The 21,140-nt window shown below is 38.6% G+C and overlaps 1 protein-coding gene across 5 annotated transcripts in view; it reads right to left on the reverse strand.

Annotated features, from left to right (window-relative positions):
• Positions 1–21,140, reverse strand: part of LOC117399981 (rho GTPase-activating protein 21-like) — a 98,203-nt gene that overhangs the window by 55,665 nt on the left and 21,398 nt on the right. The window contains exon 1 of one of the 5 annotated variants that reach the window (XM_059023184.1): positions 724–1,264. The exons of 1 other annotated variant lie outside the window; for it this stretch is intronic. In XM_059023184.1, the coding sequence (XP_058879167.1) occupies positions 724–1,008 (285 nt within the window). In that variant the 5' untranslated portion in view covers positions 1,009–1,264. Of the gene's footprint in view, positions 1–723; positions 1,265–21,140 lie in introns of those variants that run through there. 3 more of the 5 variants (XM_059023185.1, XM_059023186.1, XM_059023187.1) reach the window with 3 other exon arrangements.

Here is a 21,140-nt window from a genome sequence, read left to right on the forward strand (position 1 = left end):
CTAAGACAGTCCCTTCTAGCCAAACATCAGCTCTGGCTTCCCATATGACAGACACCTACACTAACCACGAACTAATTTGGGTAAGAATTGTGTCAAGAATAAAAATAGGAAGAAAATGCTAATATTATGTGGTAAGGCAGAATGGAAAAGCTTGAAAGAACTGGGATATAAGCCTGCAGTACACAAGATAAAAATAACAGTACTTGTGTATGCCACCATTGGATTTTATGTAATATGTTGAGACTAGAATCAAGTAGCCCCTTTTAGGTCAGGTTTATTTTAATGTATTATTAAAAGTTGTAAATTCCTTTAAAACATATTTAAACCCTGGGAGTTGAGAAGCATTAAGTGAGTGGGGGTGCAGTACTCTGTCTGATAACTAGTAATAAACACTATTATTATAAACAATTATTATTATTCTGTAGATCTCGTGTAAATAGGTCCATATTTTCAAAATAGCAGATTACATTTCACACTTGGGTAAACAATTACTGAAAACAATTTAAGTCCACACATACAATACAGAATGCAGTGTAAATCATGCAAACATCCAGTTTATTATCAGCGCTACAGTACATGTACAGAAAAACACTTTAAAAAAAAAAAGGGAGAGCATAGCATACTATAAAAAAAGGATCTGTTTGCATTCAAGAGAAAAAAAATAAAACATTGCATTACAATCCCCAGTATGTTTTACTGGAGTGCACTGTGGAGATTCCTTACCCCGGAGGTTCCAAAGTTCTTGTCGTAAGCCTGTGTTGCTTTACCCCGAGAAACGTGGTCACAGCAGTTACATTTCAGTTCTCCCCGTTTCGCCCTTGCAAGTAATTTTAACCACAGGCAGTAAGGCTCTGGTAAACAGCACTCTACTCTGACCTGCTTCGCCCATTTGCAGCCCTCCTCCTCTGCTGAGGGAGCGCAGCTGAATTCCACAGGATCCTTATCACACATGTCCGGGGCTTGGACACTGGAGAAACTCAACCCAGCAGCAGAACATGGCAGCTCCATCTTCTACTGCCGATATACCCGGCACGAAGCATGACTGATCTACAGTCAGTTACCAATTGAGATGGTGGAAAAAAAAACAGAACAGAACGACAGAAACTAAAACCTGCACAAATTAATTTTCCCAGCAGCTGTTTCTCTTCACTTCCAGTATTCCACAAGCTCCCCTACAATGTGACTCATATCTGCAACCAAGCACAGGATCCCACTGTTGCATTATGTCAGCCTTGGCTAGCTAGAGTAACACATTGTTGAGCAAGAGCACTGAACACACCGACACATCTGGGGGATCAGAGCTGGTCTGAGATAGGGAGGGGAACTGTGAAGCTTACAGAATCAAAGCATACCTCTCTGCCTGCCTCCCACTTCCTCTCTCTCTCTCTCTCTCTCTAAAACAGAAGCAGCTGCCACGAGCATATCATTTACAAACCTCTGACCCCCCCCCATCCCATCTCCACACCCTGTCACTGACTCACGTGGGCTAAGCCCATTAGTAATTTCACATGCTGCACATTCTAACACTACCAGGACAAAAGCAGCATGGCTGTACCATGAGGATGACAGCAAGAACGCTCAAGATTGTTTGGCTTTGGATCAGAAAGTTGTGAGGAATCTGCCAGTGCAGCCCTGCCCCTCTATCAGTGAACTTTTTACTGATTTAGTTCTCCCATGTCTTGCACTGCAACCAGCAAGCGGTTTTTATTTCTAGCGACATTTGCGATGCAGTGTACACATTAGGTAAGGATCTTCAGGCTGAAAACAGATAACACCACAGGGGCGTGGGTTAAAAGTTGTATTCGTAACAGTGCGCTTGTGGATATTGACAAACCCAGCAGTCTCATAGGTTTACTTTGAGGAATGAGGGGTGCAACGGTGCATCGAATATCAAGGCATCGTGATCTTTTATGAAACGATCGGATCCACAACCCACAGCTTATGTATTGCGATACAGCAAGAAACAAGCCAAAGAATGTTATTTGTAATCCGCCACGTACTGATCAACAAATCAAAAGAAAAGGATCAGTTCCATTATCCAATGGTTGTATATGCACTGCAAGTGGGTGTATCCCATTATCCAATGGCTGTATGTGCACTGTAACTGGGTGTATCCACAGTGGCTTCTGGATTTAGAGTCCGACAGCAACGACGAGAAGCGACTCAAAGCTTGGCTACAGTGAAACTCAGGAGCCTGCAATTGAGAGTCCTTCGATGTGTGATAGATCACCAGTGTGGATACATTTCGGGTTTCCTGTCACTAAAGAAAACGGCTTGAAGAAACTTGACAAACCAAATACCGTGTGCCAGCGATGCATAACAAACAAAAAATACACTGGAAATACACATTTTTCCAGATAAACTATCATATCATGTTAGCTGTACATGAAATACAACAGCAGGACAATATTCAAAGCTCAGCTTTTCCAAAGTTAAAAGTACAAGCAATTTATATCAATGAAAACTCTTTCTTTTTCACATGCCAAGGTACACAAAAATTGTAATGAAGTTCCCAAAACAATATTAATACACAAAGCAAAACAGTTGTTTCAAAATACGAGTTAAGGCTGAACAAGAGAGATATTTACATTTGTTTTACACTCAGGCAGCTTCATTTAGTAGTCTACAGATTTTTAAAACAATAATATATTGGGCATTATTTAGATGCTTGTTTGACACATATTGCTTAGTATTTCTTTTCTTGGGTGTGTGAAGAAACACTTTTCTAAGTTGGGTCAGATAAGCCTGTCATCTGGTTACATACTGAGTAATTGTATTTACTTAAGTAAATGAACTTTAAAAAAAAAAAAAAAAAACTAAAAACAAGTGGCATATTCTTGATTGGTAAATAAATGTACTTTTGTTGAAATGGTTCTATGTCTGTTGATTTAAAAAAAAAAAAAAGTGAGTTAGTCATTTAAATAAATGTGTGTGTGTGTGTGTGTGTGTACCGTCATAAGTAACGTATCGTGAGCTTAGTGTATCATCTCACCCCTATGAGGAATCTGATGTTATAAGCAATGTGTGTCACAAACTTTTCAAATACCTTCTCCAATGTCTATTAGCACTGTTTTGGTGAAAGACTGAGATTCAATTAATACAGAGTTGTGAAATCTATCCCCCTTGTTTGCCTGAGGCACATTACTTACAAAAGGTAATCCAGGATCTATGTGCCTTTGCTAACACACACATTCCTGTGAGTGTTAAATTCCTCATGGACTGCTCTATCACTAAGGCTCCAGAACCTACAATCACACAACAAGAGAGAGACACACATGGCAAGACTACATTGTCAGGCCCACAGCCCAATTAGTTAGAGCCCTGGTTGAGAGCTTCCTCACCCTGCTCCCTGTTCCATTGGCTCTAGTTTAATTGCAGCAATTGTTTGCCAGTCTGGCTTGCAGTGCAGTATACAGCAGCACAGTGCATCAGCAATAGATATGCACGTATTACCACTCATGTTTGATCACATCTTGTACAGTGCTTTCATTTGTGTCAATGGCGTCCATTTTGGCAACCCAGTCTTTTAGCATTGTGTTTTTCTAAACATTTAAAATCACAATATTGATTGTACTGGGTATTTTAATATAAAGTGCAGTACAGTAGCCCTCGGGAAGCAAGCAAAGTGTTCTTAGTCGTAGTGTTCTTTAAGACGGAGCTGACCACCAGACACAATATGAATCAATAAATAAATATTATCATGACGCACGTGCATCAACATATGAAATGAACAGAAGTATGAGAAAAGCAATAGGCAAGTGTATATGTTAATAAACTGTAATAAATACAATTAACAGACAAACTAACATTAATAAACTAACTGTCAAACTAAATTAAAACAGCACCCCTACAATTAAAAAAATGCAGCAGCAGCTCTAGAGTAATTATTAATAGCTGTACAGGAGCAATATTCAAAACATGCACACAATTATTTAACAGAATGGTGAAGCAACTCACCAGAACGGCAACACCAAATTGCGCGGCGACTTGTGTATGATTCAGGCTTTCTTGCGTGCATTCGCTGTTTGTTTACATGCCATTTTGTAGCGATGAGGTGCACTCGTGAAAATCACAATGCAAAACGAGGTAACGATATGACGGATGACGGCGGTCCTGGAAAGATTGAATAAACCAAAATCGGTGTGCCTCAAGACTCTCAATGACAAGTTGCTTTTGAAAAGACTGAAACCATTTTAAATTTCAGTTTGATAATTAGTTATTAGGTTATAAAACTATCAGTTGTGAACGAATTGCTAGGTGTCAAGAAGGTGTTCTTCTAAGCGAAGTTCTTCTAAGCGAAGTTCCTGTTTCTTTAGCCGGAGCACTTACAACGGGAAAAATCAGTTTCACCCAAAGTTTGTTTCCTTAGGTGAAGTGTTCTCTTAGGAGGTGTACCTTCAAATCAAGGCTGTTCTATTCTAGAACGTTTTTTTTTTTTTTAAACAAGCAAGTATTTTACAGTCATTTTGCTGCAGTGTAATAGACAAGGGAGACATAGGTACTGCATGATGTAAAATACTGTATAAAACACACCTATGTTTATAGCAACTGAAACAAGATTCGTCATTTCACCAGAGGAAGCACACTGTATCACATTTCACACACGACACAGAACAGCCAGCACTTGACATATTACTTTAACTGTCCATGGAAAGAGCAGTTAGTGCCCAGAACCCTTGACACTGAACAACATGCTACTGTATCTGTTGTCAGCAGCCCAACACCGTCTCTGTATGAATGTGTTTTGCATATCTACACGCTGCTCAAAAAGTCCCTCCATAGCCCAGGGGCAGTTTTAACGGATTCAGAAATGCAACACAAGACACATTACAAAACTGGGCTGTGACTGACTGGGTGATTTGAATTGAAAAACTCAGAACAATCTGGACAGGTGAAGGGCAGTTAAAGTGGACTGTACAGGACAATACAAGGGTTAACCACAATCTTTAATACAAACAGTGTACAGGGATACTGTCCTGTAGGTCACCAACCTCAAGTTTATTTTATTTTATTTGGAAAAGGGTCATTCCACACTAAAACTCTGCACAAATGTCTCTACTAGAAATGTGATGCATGACAAACTACAGTAACTACAGTAGTGGCTGGACTGGAATTTAAAAACAGCAGCTATTGGCTCCCAGGCTACTGTAGATAGACTGCATTCCAAGTCGCCTTGCTTCTTCCACAACAAAAATTGATTACTTTCGCTTTCTGATATTGAGCAATCATAATTTTTTCATTGATATGGGTTTCCATTGCTGAAAAAAACCCATATCAAATCCCCTTTGGATTTTGCCAAAAGGCATGTGGGAGACACAGCAAACATGTGGAAAAAGGTTCTCTGGTCTGACGAGACCAAAACTGAACTTTTTGCGTTAGCGCAAAATGCTATGTGTGGTGCAAAGCCAACACTGCTCATCACCACGAGAACACCATCCCCACGGTGAAGCATGGTGGTGGCAGCATCATGTTATGGGGATGCTTTTCATCGGCAAGGACTGGGAAACTGGTCAGGATTGAGGGCAATATGGATGGAGCCAAATACAGGGAAATTCTAGAGGAAAACCTGTTTCAGTCTGCAAGAGACCTGGGACTGGGGCGGAGGTTCACCTTCCAGCAGGACAATGATCTTAAACACACAGCCAAAGCTACACTGGAGTGGTTTAAAAACAAGAACCTGAATGTCTTAGAATGGCCCAGTCAAAGCCCAGACCTCAATCCGATTGAGAATCTGTGGCAAGACTTGAAAATTGCTGTTCACCAACGGTCCCCATCCAACTTGACAGAGCTTGAGCAATTTTGCCAAGAAGAATGGGCAAAAATTGCAGGATCCAGATGTCCAAAGCTGGTAGAGACTTACCCAAAAAGACTCACAGCTGTAATTGCTGCCAAAGGTGCTTCTACCAAGTATTGACTCAGGTGGTGAATACTTATGCAACCAACAAATGTCTTTTTTTTGTTTAATTAACTTTTGTGTCACAATAAAAAATATTTTACACCTTCAAAGTGTTAAGTATGTTGTGTAAATCAAATGGTAAAAATCCCAATTAAATCCATTTTAATTACAGGTTGTAACACTACAAAATGTGGAAAAGTCCAAGGGGGGTGAATACTTATGCAAGGCACTGTATATCTGTGCCCAGTATGCATTGCTGCAAACATAATACTGAAAGCTCTTGCTCACCTCTAACACCAACACTTGCTGGTAAACATGGGCAGCCGCATGTACACATAGGAACGTTATGTAAATATACTGTACTGTAGCATGGAGTATGAACTGATAAGCTACTATTGCAGATGAAACCACTGTACTGGTATCTGAAGAATTAATGACTTGTGCAATTACTGTACAGTACATGCTTTACTAAGTAACAAGCTTTCAAAACGAAAGCTACAAAACACATTTGCTCCTCAAATGTCTTACCACCAATTGCTGTTTTTTCTTGTGGTTAAGTAAAATCAGACCACCAAGTATACAAATCCTACTGATCCAGACTTAAATCAGCTTCAAACAAACAGCACAGGCAACTATTAATTATCCTTCCAGGACATAAATCAACAAGATCAACAGTCTGTTGTGCCAACCAGAGAGCAACAAGTACAAACCAACAGCTCTGGAGTGAAGTGCTGCACAAGGGGCTTGTCCTGCTTAATAAACATGACAGTGGGTGCTTTGTCTATCTCGTGTGTAATCTATATGGGCTTCTCTGCTCCATCCTCGACAGAGAGACTTTCACAGGCCTGGATGTGCCACAAAGGCAAAGTCACAAAGATGAATGGCTTTATTGAGTCCAGCTGTAGTGTCAACTGGAAGGTGCTGAAACTCTACTCGGGTGTACAACATAGAAATATTGTATTGGTCAGGTGAAATTGACAAAACATGTTTTAAAATTTGACAGTTTGGGCAAATATTAACTAATGTATACCATTTCTTCTGAACTGCATTACAATCCGTAAGTCAGCTAGCTACATGAAGGCAACTGTAGATGAACAATGCTGGCTAAGTTTCAGCTCTGAATCAAATTCACTGTTTTGACGTTCCCAACTGTACAAAGGCAGGGACGCAGGCTGGCATGGCAGGTTGTCAAAATCCGTCACGGAGGGTTGCTGTAGTGCAATATTGTACCTGCTACTGTACCAGATGCCATATCAGATTTAACACTACATTCTAATGTAGTTTGCTAAATCCTGTTTCAGTTGCGGTAGCGCAGCAATTAACATCCCTTATAAACATTAATACTGTTTGTCACGTCACATCATGTCTTCATACAGGGTTACAGTATAAAGAAATTTCACAGTTAAACACAACTGCAAAGTCACAGGTTTGTTTGGTCACCATTTGAATGTACATTACTCATGTGCGAGAAACCAGAAACTCAGTAATACACTGTAGCGTATCATAAGGAAATTATTAAACAGCCCTGGTGTTCAACCTTTGCAGTTAGGCTTGTAACGATAACGATAATAATCAAATTTATCGATTGGGACCCCACGATAATAAATCGATTATATATTTCTAATGAAATCGAATATTAATTAAATTAAAAGCGTGTCTTGTATATATTAATATACTGTCAAGAACGTAATCTGTGTTTCTCCTAAAAGTTACTGAAAATACGCGTCTGTGATCAAATACAAGATGATGATGCAGAGATCAAGAGTAACATGCTTTGTTAATGTATATTATACATATTTGTTTTAAAATCAGCCCCAACTGTAGCCGTCTGTCTTGAGCGAAACTAATAATATTTAGCATTACTACGTTGTCACGTGCCTCTGTTTCAGATTTTTTTGTGCATTTTCGTTTTGAAGCAATGCACTATCCGTTACCTTTTTCGTTTTTGTTTGCTGTCTGAATGAGTCTAAATGCCGCTGGATCGTAGCTTGACGTATGTGATCCAATGAAACACTGCAGGTTGTACAAAATAGTTTGCCACCAGTAGAATGCAACACTTGTTCACGATCCGCTGCAGTAATTACTGTAGAATTTGACACTGGCAAAATGTTCACTCGCTTAACAATATCAATTGAGATCACCTTGGATTTTAAACCCGCCCATGATGCCCATATCTACCAATCAGTGAGGAGAGCCCAGAGTGGTTATTGGCTGCTGTTAAGCGTCAATCAATAAATACTGTACTGTTTTCTTTTTGAAATTGAAACAAGCTTATAAAATCACATCGGGAACCTGGACAGATACACATAACTTAATTGGATTTAAGTGCAGGATAAAGTACACAAAATAAACAGTTTTCATTATGAAGAATGAATTTCACGGTCCGTGTCACGTTTTTCACGGCCGTGAAATAGGTATGGCCTTAGTAATGTACTGTATAAGTGTAAGGGAGTCCAGGTGGGCGAAACGCTTCTCTGAGCACTCCAGTATGTGACGCATTTTTTGCAAGAGTATACAGCTGCAGAACGAAGGCTCCCACAGCGTAGCTCCCAGAGGGTAGTGTTGCCTGCGCAACATGTAAATTACGTAGTGCTTCATTCACCCTCAAAACCTCAACCTCGTGACCATAATACCCCACGAACCTTCGGTTTAGAGCAGGGGCTTGTCGTTACAAAATGGACTGCGGTAGCAGAGTCGTCGAAACCCAACTGAAACGGATAATACCCTCAACTTTCTAGCGTTTGGTCGCTGTTTTAGACTTATGCGTGGGAAATGCAGAGCTCTTATTGACTGATCACATCCCCTTCAGGAACCCCCTAGACTCTTTAAAAAAAAAAAAAAAAAAACACAATTTGGATAGGCGTCAGACAAATGAACAAATAATTTGAGTAGTATGTTTCATAGTATAAGCAAGCACACTGTATGCAAGTGAGTGAGGCAACGTAATGCAATTTGACTGAAGGTTTACTTGGCACTGTCTGGTCAGCAGAGAATACCTTGAAGGTCCTGACGGCACGCCACTGGTTTAGAGTTAGGTTATTGTGTGTATTTAAAGTTACAGCCAATACCCCACGAACCTTAGGTTTAGGGTTAGGTTACTGTTATGAAAAACTTGGTTTTAGTACCTAAATTTTCACCCTAATGTGAGATAGGGCTGTAGCATATAATGATGACGTTTATTACCTGGTGACTCTACTGCTATTTCAGTCTTACTAGTGTCTTGATCCAACTTTTGATGTCAGCAATTGTTTGCAATTGAACTCAGATAAGACGTTAGTAGTACTGCTGTTAGGTTCTCAGCAACAACTAGAGCAGTGCTGCGCAAAGTTTTTAAATGCCGCCCCCGTTTTTCTGGCATGCATTTTGTCGTGCCCCCCATATTAAAAGGTTATACCATAACTTTATATTTTAACAGTTCCCCCCCCATTTCGTGTAAATTGCGTATTTTTCCTTAACCCCCAAAAAGTCCAGATTTAGCTAAATATATACGCGTATCATAAATTCAACATTTAAAATGAGTCTTGAAATCTTTTTTTTTTTCACTTCGAGTGAACATTGACATGTTAAACTGGGTTTCTAACAAATAAATCAGTGAATTAATATTTTGTTTACACTTGGCAAGTCAACATTTAGCTAACATTTCTAACAAATCAATCCGTGAAAAAAATACATGTAACTTTGTTTTCTTAAACTTGGCGATTCAACAGTTACCTGACAGATACATCTGAAAAACATTATCGATTAGCAATTAAATCTTAGGTTTTCACAAAATACAGTATGCACATCGGGAGCGAAGCGAACAACACGAATACAACACGAGTACAAAAAAATGTAGCTAGTGTCAAGAAAAGATCGTCTCCTTTTGTGGAGACGAAATTAAATAAATAAAACACATAAGAGCATGGGAACACCACACACTAAAAAAGGAAACCGTTCAGGGAATACCACCGGCTTGTAAAATAGCTAATGTGATTATTATTATTGGTCAAGATTATTAAAATAAAGAGAGATAGACATACCATCAATTTCCAGTTGTTGTGCTATTTCTTGACATGTGCGTCCTTTTTATTGTCTTTAACCACAGACACTGGCATCATAATGAACATTATATTTTTCGACTTTAATAACACTATGTAACACAATTTTTGTTCCTGGGTAGTAAGTGTTATTTCCTAATTTCTTATGCCTCAAAAGTATAGAAAACGGCTATTATTCCCCACAAACTTTGCTTTTGTGACCAGGACAGTGATATTTTGAAATTTACCTATTTCCAATGAGAAAACGGGTGAATTTGTGTCTATTCGTTCACATAAAGTCAGAAAAAAACAACATATATATACAAATTAACATGTATTTATACTAAAGTAATACAAAAATGACTACAAAAGATTTAGAAGTGAGTAGTTTTTCGAGATTTACGATTATACTGTAAATCACTTTCACGAATCAGCCCCCAAATATAGCCTCCCATCATGTTCTCGTTATACTGTCCTTGGTAGCGGCGTTCAAAGTCCAGTATATCCTGGTGGAAGCGCTCGCCTTGCTCCTCCGAGTACGCTCCCATGTTCTCCTTAAATTTATCAAGATGAGCATCAAGGATATGGACTTTGAGGGACATCCTACAGCCCATTGTGCCGTAGTTCTTCACCAGAGTCTCAACCAGCTCCACATAGTTTTCGGCCTTGTGATTGCCCAGGAAGCCCCGAACCACTGCGACAAAGCTGTTCCAAGCCACTTTCTCCTTACTAGTGAGCTTCTTGGGGAATTCATTGCACTCCAGGATCTTCTTTATCTGTGGTCCGACGAAGACACGGGCTTTGACCTTTGCCTCAGACAGCTTAGGGAAGAAGTCTTGAAGGCTGCCGACTCCTTATCTAGAGCTCTGACAAATTGTTTCATAAGGCCCAATTTGATGTGCAGTGGTGGCATCAGCACCTTCCGGGGGTCCACCAGTGGCTCCCACTTGACGTTGTTCCTCCCCACAGAGATTCTTGCAACATTTTTCATATACAATATATTTTTTCAATAACATTGAAAACTGTAAAACATTTTAAAATTAAAAACTTTTACAATTTTAAAAATTAACAAATTTTATAACATAAAATTCCGAGCAACAATTGTCCATCTTACCTTCCAGAGTTTTTTTGCAGTGCTTGCAGGTGAAATGAGGTGCCCAGGGTTTGTTTTGATCCCCGACAGGCATGCCGAAATATGCCTTGTAGGCCTCACACATCTTAGCAGATGCTTTCACGGAGTACTTTTTCGCTCTTGTCTTGATAAATTGGCCGCAGACATAGCAAAATGTGTCTGCCGGATGCTTGCAGCCTCTTGATGCCGTCTCAGAAAAATGCAGATATGTATCCACTTAGGCAGCTGGAACTAAACTGAACTGGTGGGCTTAAGGCCCCTGTATTTATACTACTATATATATTAATGGAAAGTTCTAGAAAGTTCTAGAAGTTACTCCAAGTTTACTCAGCACTGAATCTATCTGGAATGTTCTGGAAAATTTCAAAATATCACTGTCCTGGTCACAAAAGCAAAGTTTGTGGGGAATAATAGCCATTTTCTATACTTTTGAGGCATAAGCAATTTGGAAATAACACTTACTACCCAGGAACCAAAAAAAAAAAAAAATTGTTACACGGCGTTAAATTAAATTCTTCACCAAATTCTCATTGGTGTAGATTTTTTTTTTTCTGTGGTAATTTCTGCGCGAGCGAGACACTGACAGTCGCTACCTTTGACCTTATTTCTGATTGGTCCATTGCGACGCGAACAGCGCATAGCAAAAATCAAATAAAACAAATGTATTTCTATATTTGCTCGCTTCATTCTCGCCACTCGCTTTGAAAAATTATAAAAAAGGGTCTTTTTATCACCTACGTAACATTGCTAAAATTAGGTCTTTCTTTGGCTGATGCTGAGAAACTAATTCATGCTTTCATTTCAATAAGACTTGATTATTGCAATGCTTTATTTGCTGGACTTCCACATCACGTCTTATCACGTTTACAGCTTGTTCAAAATGCAGCAGCGAGGGTTCTGACTAGAATGAAAAAACGGGCTCATATAACTCCTGTGTTGGCCTCATTGCACTGGCTTGCAATACATTTTTTAATTGATTTTAAAATCTTACTATTAACATATAAAAAGCACTAAATGGCTTAGCACCAGAGTACCTAAGAGAGATTCTGTCCCCATATAAACCTGTGCGCACTTTTAAGGTCGGCTAACACTGGACTTTTGTGCCTCCCAATGGTAAAATTGAAAAGGAGAGGAGAAAGTGTGTTTTGTTTTAATGCTCACAAGCTGTGGAACTCTATTAGAGATGCTGCTTCGGTCAGCATTTTTAAATCAAGATTAAAAGACTAAATCTAGATATAACATTTCTGTTATCTATTTTTATCTGCTAACTATGTATTTTATTTGTTATTCTTATTTATTTTATTTGTGTCCTATCTAGATATTTGCTATTTATTGTTATTATTAATATCATTGTATTTTGTTAATTGTGTGATTATACTGTTCTGTCTTGTTTCTTGATCAATGTACATACTGTCTGTAAAGTGCTTTGAGATACCATGATATGAAAGGTGCTATATAAATTAAATAAATGAATAAATTACAAGTTGTGCACACAGCACTACCTTGTGTGAGCTACGCTGTGGGAGCCTTTGTAGATTAATTAGGCCTATACATGTATGAAAGGGATATTCTACATATCTTGGTTGTGATGTGGGCAGTAAGTCAATTAATAATAAATGCACATACATGTATTTAAGAGATATTCTCCATATTCAAGTATGGAGACCGGAGTTGTCACTGTCAAAAGTTCTGTTGCAGGAAAGGGTTGGTTACTGTTTGGAAAAATGACGATACAGTTATATTCACTGAAGAGATAATGCAAATCTAAGTGGCTATGCAAAGTCATGTAAAGTTTTGATTACAATATGACAGCAAAAAAAGTGAACTGCATCTCTGCAGCCGCGGCACACGGGAAGGGACGGCTGCTTTCACTAGCAAGCTGGGTCACGTAATTCAGAAATTGTAAACAGCAAATAAGAAACAAATGAGAGATCAAATTATTTCCATGTGAATAGGCAATAATGTTAATGGTAGTTTTCAAACTTTTTTTTTCTCCTTTGGATAGTGAGGTTTATTTTTATTTGTTTTTTCTTAATTTACCATTATGTTTACACTGGAAATTTGTCAGATTGTACACAAAACAAGGCAAAGGCTAGTGACAGCAGGAATATGAAAATTGGAGAGTGCTATATTTAAATACTAATATATTTATCAAACATGTGTCTTAAAACTTCGAAATTTGTTTGAATGAGTTTTTTCTACCATGCTCTATAAAGAGGACTTATTGTTCCTTTAAAGTTTAAACTGTTACTGTGAGGGAAGTTCATTTTTTATTTTAAGCATTTTAACTCGATAATGATCGATTATCGCCATTAGAATTTGCATGATAATCAATGTCAACGTCAGGGTTCGATTTTCAACACTATTTGCAGTAAATATTAACAGCAATGTGTGGGATTTGCAACTGCTGCCATGTTTACTGTAGCACAAGGTAAATTTACCAAACTGGTTGTCAAAGAAGAACCAACATGGTATTTCTGCATTTAGTACAGTACTTTTTACATGTCAGTTGTTCAATGCACAGATCTACACATACAGTACATCAGGTTTTTCTTTATCTTCATGAATGGCAGGTTTAGCAAAGACATTGAGATAAATAATGATCCCATGTTACTAGTTCAAAAGAGACTTCCATTAATTCTCAATGCCTTGAACCTGAATCCCACATTAAAAAGGTACTGCAAATCATTCACAGAGTTAAGTATATAGGCAAAAATAAACAACCATTCAGCAAACATGATGTAAAACACTTCAGTCAAGGAGAAAGACGTTGTATAGCAACATGCAAAGCCGAAGAACTTACAGCACAGCTTCACTGACACTTGACAGTATATTGTGGCAAGAAAAAATTAATAAATAAATAAATCATTCATTCAGCTGTACTGTTCCTTATTACTGTATACTTGAGCTTCCAGTACGCAGATTTAATTAACGACTTGTTTGGATGCTTTCATGTGGAATTAAGCCTAATTGGTACTTTGAAACACAGTTTAAAATAAAATAACTAAAATAAAACGGTAATCCAGTTCCCTCCCCAACCTAAAACAAAGACTGCTGTTAAATTTACAACAAGCTGCTGCTAAACTTAAGGCTTTTTATGCACGAATCCCCACTGAAAAGAAGGGTGCGGCTAGAAGCCTCAGATTTCAAAGCACATTTTAAAAAACACACGTCAGAAATGATGTATACAGGGCTTCCAATCAAATTACATATTTAGTACCTACTGGACTGTATCCCCCCCCCCCCCCCCCAAAAGATGGTTATGTACAGTCAACATGATAATTAGGAAATGCAAAAAAATATATATATATTTATTGGATTGGCGTTTAATGACGTACAGTAAGTTACCTGGCAACAGACCAAAGCAGACTTTTTTTATAAACAATAAAAAGACATGTGCCAACAAACATGTTCTAAGGCTGCATGCATACAGTACAGTACCGCTAAAACCCAACAGAGCAACTGCAGCACACTGGATACAGTAACTGGACCCCCATGAAAAACAAGCCTCTTCACAGAGGTACTGCAGAAAAGGTGGCACTGCGTGCACACACATTATAGTGCTCTTCAGCCTCTCACAGAAGCATGTCACAATGACTGACACCTGAAACCATATTCTCCTTGAACTCTTGGATACCCGACAGTTCAAATAGTACTGTGGTGTAACCTTACTTTTTTGTAATCCGGTGTCATATTAAGGTCAAGGGGGGTGACACATTTCAATGAATGGAAGGAAATGTTTCCAGTTTTGTAGAGTAATGTGGAAGGCTACAGTACTTCAGCTTATGCCTCGTTTCCACTGCCTGCCTCTCCCGGCTACGGCTGCCCACGGCAACAGAACAGGATGTTTCCACTGCCCACCCAAGCGGCTGAGCGCAGCTATCTGGTCAGGTTTTGTACCTTACTCTACGCAGCCAAACAGACCAAAAAGGAAGTGTGTCATCATGTAGCCAGGGTGTTTAAGCTCTGTTTACGGCCACGATGAAACATGTTGATCTCGATACATAAAAATTAAGCAATGTTAGCCCCCCTACCAAAAAAAGGCATTTTTTTCCTACGCCAGGAACTGCATAGGTTAAGGCATTTCTTTACGATGTGTTATTGTTTCATGTTCCACTTTCCATCCGTCTTTTGAAGGGTTCATTCAATTGGGTCTTGAGAAGGCTAAAATGTAGTGCCATAATGAAAAAAGCAATGAACGTTCCTTCAAGGTCAGCTTCCATTGCCCGGACTGCTTTGTTCTAAAAGGCAGGGTTACCGCCAGTTTCTTTAAAACAAAACACAATGCCATCCCACAATCCCCCAATAGCCTTTGACAGACGGCAAGAATTTCCGATGTTGGCCAGGTATGTGAAAAAGCACGGAAACGCTCTTGATTTCAACAGCTAGCCGTGGGCAGCCGAAGTCTGTAGCGCCAGACAGAGGAAACGAGGGTCCAGTTCCTTGTAAAAAAAGCTTGTCTCTTTGGCTCAGGTCCTGGCTTTTCTGAATCAGGGTGTTTGCTTTTTTTTGGCAGTTCAACAACCACCATTTAACTGGTCATCTATTAAGCAGGCTAAAAAGCCCAGATTACAGAATTAGTTACTGATCTCAAAGATTTCCAAATAACAGTGTTGAAGCATCAGCAGTACAGTAACTCAGCATCCCTCTAAAACACAGATTGAAGAGCAGATGGCTTAACAAACTGTCTCCAGTACTGTAAATGGCACTCTGGATGGAAGCCATGATTAACTCCAAATCTGACATTTATCTTGTCAATACTGGATTAACATACCGTACAGTACAGGGATTCACCTTAGATCTCACTACCGTGCTTTAAGAACAGCTTATTGTACAGGTTTTCAGAACATCTGGGAAGGTGGGGGAGGGGATCCTGCTTAAATGGGAATCAAAAAGATCAAGTCACAGCAGAGCAGCATTAGGAATATTTATACCAAGCACCTTGACTGCGTACTGTACTTCACAATGATATTTAATACCACCCTAACTACATTATCAACAACCTACTGTACGAAGAGCAGTAGGTTGTATAGACACACACATTATATATATATACTTTGATTATATATATATATATATATATATACACACACACACTGTGATATAATATATATATATATATATATATATATATATATATATATATATATATATATATATATATATATATATATATATATATATATATATATATTATATACACACACACACACATATACATACTGTGTATGTATAATAAAATGCTGAAAATATAAAAACAGGATACTGTACCAACCTTTCCGTAATACCCCAACTATAAGCAAACACATTGCTATGGATTAGTACGTCTTGAGTTATTTGTCTGAAAATATTGTCTACACAGTGTTTTATTAAATTATTTAATGTGCAGTGCGTGCACTCACAAGGTTGCTGGCCAGATTTGGGCCACCTACTCTATCGAGTACCAGGTGAATTCATTTGCCACTACAATTGTTGCAAGGAGAACAGTGCAACTGAATTGTGAAATCTCATACTGATTGGTGGTGAGAGATTGACAGCAGGGCAGCGAATGTGTGGATAAAGAAAAGCAAAACATGCAACAGATGGAAGGAGCCTCATGCTGTAGGGGACAGACGTAACCTTTTGTTTTGTTTTTTCCTTGTCCCTAAGAGCGAGACAATTTTTTATAGTCTTTCCAGCACTGTGGATTTTTTATCCATGATGTTTTGGGTGGTACTGGAACTGCACAGTTCTTTGCAAGATTCCAGTCTCAAGGAATTTCCCTTTTGAATCATGCCATGAGAGATCAATTAAAAGAGGGAAATTCCAGTATCTGTCCAGCAGCCAAAGATTGCTGCCTTCCAATTGAAGATCTGAAGACAAAAATATGAAACCAAAATGTGCTTTATGTGTGATGACTGTCTAGTTTATCAAGCAAGACAAACCAAGCAATGAGTGGAACAATAACATTTTTAAAAGTATGGTTTGTGTATACTGTAACATACAGTACAGTTTAGTTTTATGAACCTTTTTACGAAACCCAACGTCCATCTATAAGAAATGTACGGTATACATTAATAAAATGTACAAATTCCGAGTCATAGTGTGTTTTTCATTCTCTCAGTCAGAGCTCAGACACTGTAGGTTGCATTTGACAATAAATAAGTGCAGTTATGAGCTATTTGCCAAACAAGTATCAAAGCAGATTCAACGTGCCGGGTGACGAAGTTAAAGCTGCTTCCAGACCGCAGGCTAAAGGAAATGTGCTTGGACTTCACAGCAGCCTGTCACAGAACACACTGCAGGCCTATTTAATGAATACTGCAATCTAGCACGATTCTCTCAGGTGATCCGACTGCATCAGGGCGAAACCCCTTCCCCTCCCCCCTTTTACAATTCTTGTCAAAGAATACATTAACAGTAATAGATCTGAAAATCGATTTCAATTATGTTTAAAGTAAGTGCTAACCAAGGTTTTAGAATCCATTACCTACATTTTTTTTTTTTTTTTTTTTTTTTTTTTTTATCTTGTTGAAATTGGAACAGGAAGCTATTCCAAAGAAAACATACTACAGATAGTTACTGTACTGCTGCTTATAATAATACAGGCACTGTACTTAAATCACATCATGTATTAATTACTTCAAAATCACTCCAGTGGTCTGTGTATTTGAAACACCTGTACTGTACATATTCTGAATTATTGGGTACTTCCAGTACAGCATACTGTGCGTGTGAGAATGAATGCTTTTTATAAGACAGTAGGCTTCTAGTTACCCACTGAATCTAACAAGTAAAATATTGAGAAGTCTATAGACTGTAAAGACCATTACAATACAATACGAAATGAATGCCATTTAAAACCACCTCAAGAACTGTAGGCACATGTACTGGAAGGTGTACACTGCTTGAAAATTCAAGGTGCCTTTCTGTTACAATCACATCCACAGCATGGACGTCTTGTTTGCTTGCAAATTCTCTGCTATTCTGTGTAATTTATCTATCTATCTATCTATCTATATATCTATATATAGAGAGAGAGAGATCTATATATATATATATATATATATATATATATATATATATATATATATATATAATCTAACCATTGCCTATTTTATATGGGCTAATGTTTATAAAATACTGGTGCTGCTTGGATAAATAAACTAGTAATTTCAGTGTTAAATAGCACTGTATCTGTGTCTTAAACCTTTCAAAATGGCAATATTAACAATTACTAAGAAAACAAACAAATAACAAATGTGTTCCCCTGGCTTTTGTTTGTTTGGGAAAATATTTCAAATCGATAACATTCATAATACTGTAGGCCATTGTGCTCCATAGTATAATTGAATGCCCGATTACAACCTCCCAGCTGTTCTTAAATCATGCCTTTTTTGAGATGTTGAGAAACTGGCCTACAGTACGAACACATTGTGCAGCTTGGCAATAACTGAATCAAATCTTACCTCTCTCTGCTAGAAGTTATTTTCTTTTTTATATTGGATACTAGATTACAGTGTAGAAAGCTCCCAAATCAATAAGCCAGGGAGGGACCCATTTTAAATAAGTTTAAAGCAGTGTTTAGTACTATAATGACTAGTACAGACCACTTCGCAGTATGCGATACTTTGGATGCTGTACACTAGATCACTGATCAAAGATACTCTACATGTAGATAAGTGTTTTCTTATTTGTCCATCTATTCTCAAAGTTCAGCCGCCCTAACAGTTCCTGGATTGTGATTTAGTTCAATTTCCAGCAAGATCCCTTGAGAGGGTGAAGTCATATGGGAGTGGAGCGTATATAAATATATTCAGTATTACGAATCTTCTTCGTTACACCCATCTCAAACATCTGCCGATCTTCGTGACCTGGCAGACGAAAACTAGATGCTTTCAGTGAGGTCACATGTCGGGAGGGGGGTGAGACAGACAAATAGAGCACTTGCTAACAATGCTGTTTGAAATGTTAGCAAACATCCATTTACAGAACATTGCATTTAAAAGCGCTGTCATTAATGTACTGTAGCTGTAGAAATAATATATATTTAAAATCCATCTGAGCGCTGAATGTTCCAAAACATTACTTGCATCGCTTGCTGCTTACGTGTACTATTGCATGTTTCTGAACCTTTTATAAGCAAATTCAATGCAAATTTAGAGAGACCAAGACTATTGCAGTCACCAGTAATGGACAGATACAGTCCCTGAACACACCCCATATGTTAATACACATATTTTAAGAAACTGAATTCTATTAAGCAAATCAAATGAAAAACAGCTTTCAGTTCTGAAACTACATTCAAAATGGGAAAACATGATGGGTAGAGTAAGGTTGGCATTTGCCATGTTTTTATCTAATTGAGATTGAATTCACACACAACCAAGTAAGTCGGTTGTGACATCTGGCAACTCTTGTTTCTACTTGTATAGCACCCCACTTCTGTAATTCTACAATAAAAAATAAAAACATAAACCAACAATCAAGTTACAGCTGATAAAATGCAGCAGTCTTGGGGTTTCGGTTGACAGTTCTACCCCTTGATTGCATAACTGACAACTGTAATAATATTCTCCAGTCAAAGCCTCTTGGGTTCTTTCACAATAGGGGGTGCACTTTGTCACAATATCCAGCTTACTGTATCACTGAACTCTTGACAGGGGGCCCACATTCCAACAAGCACATACTTTACTGTTTATTGCGTAACTCGCTTATAAATAGCATGTTGAACTTTCACAGTACAGTAATGCTAAATTATGACATGTGTTTACCAGGTAACTAACTGCGTCTTAATGACTAGACCTGTCACACTTAAGAACATTTATCAAGTTTTATTTTACACTGGGAGGAAACATGCAGATAAAGTACAGTGACTAAGGCCCCATTCACACGGGAGCGATTGCAAACGACCCAGGGAGGGATTGTTTGAGAAAACAATCCGCGCTCAGGTCGATGAGCATTCAGACAGGACTGCCCGAGGAAACAAGCAAGTTCGTTTGATGGCTCGTTTGCCCTCCGTTCCGTGCCCAATATCATTTAACACTCTCACTGGAATTTCAAAACGAGCTCAGCACACATCCAATGCCCAGCTGATGTGTATTCTGGGATATGTTTAGATAATGGCGAACAGCAAACATCTGCAGGGATTGCAATCAATCCACCCCCAGAGAGATTAGCATTCACACAGGGAAAAAAGAAATGACCCGCGCCAGGGTCGATTGCCCAGGCGAGCCGAGACCACCTATCTTTCAGTTTTCGGGTCAGATTGTTTTGAGCGAGCTGAGGTCATTTGAGGAGCATTCACACGGGTCTCCAATCAGTCCGAACCGTTCCCGGCTGTGGATCATTTGCTTAAAATGACTACTGTAGATGAGGGTTGGACAAGGACAAGCACATACTAAATTACTTGCAGTACTGTAGCATACAGACTGGGGCATGTGCACTCAAAAATACCTCAAATTAGTTCCTTCCATTCAGACCACATGCTTCCCAAAGACTTACTCATAGCCTAACTTTCTCATTCACAAACTACATGTCTTACATTACACTTTCCTTTAAAAAACCACTAATCCCGAGGAGAAAGACTTGACTCATAACCAGCACAGCAAAACAAACTAGCACAAACTACATCTGCTGCACAACTAGGTTATTTTAAACTGTATACTCCATTCAATACACAGACTATCAAACGGTATGAATACCTGGGGCTGTGGTTCAGGAGCTTCTCCAGAAGGATGCACTCAAGTCAAGTACCTCAAGGTTGTCTTGTACTGTAGAAGGTGGGCTATTTATTTTGAAGCCTTGATCACAGTTCAATGCTACAGCAGCAATGTGCTGTAATATTGTATGAAACTGAATAAAACAGCCCCACCCCGGCCTCAGCAGCTGTAGAAATAAAACTGTATTGTATCTTGCTTGTCTGACCGAGTGGAATGACTAGATGCACACGGACAGGAAATACTGCACTGGCAAGTCCTCTTCTTTGGCCCATACTGTGTAGGGCTTTTAAAGAACACAGATGGATGTGATTTGGGAAAGACGTTAAGGTTTTTATTATGTATTACGTGGAGGGGTTTAAAAAAAATATTATTGGGAACTTCTGGAAGACCAGAAA

This window comes from Acipenser ruthenus, chromosome 4 (assembly GCF_902713425.1).
Source record: "Acipenser ruthenus chromosome 4, fAciRut3.2 maternal haplotype, whole genome shotgun sequence".
NCBI classification, from domain to species: domain Eukaryota; kingdom Metazoa; phylum Chordata; class Actinopteri; order Acipenseriformes; family Acipenseridae; genus Acipenser; species Acipenser ruthenus.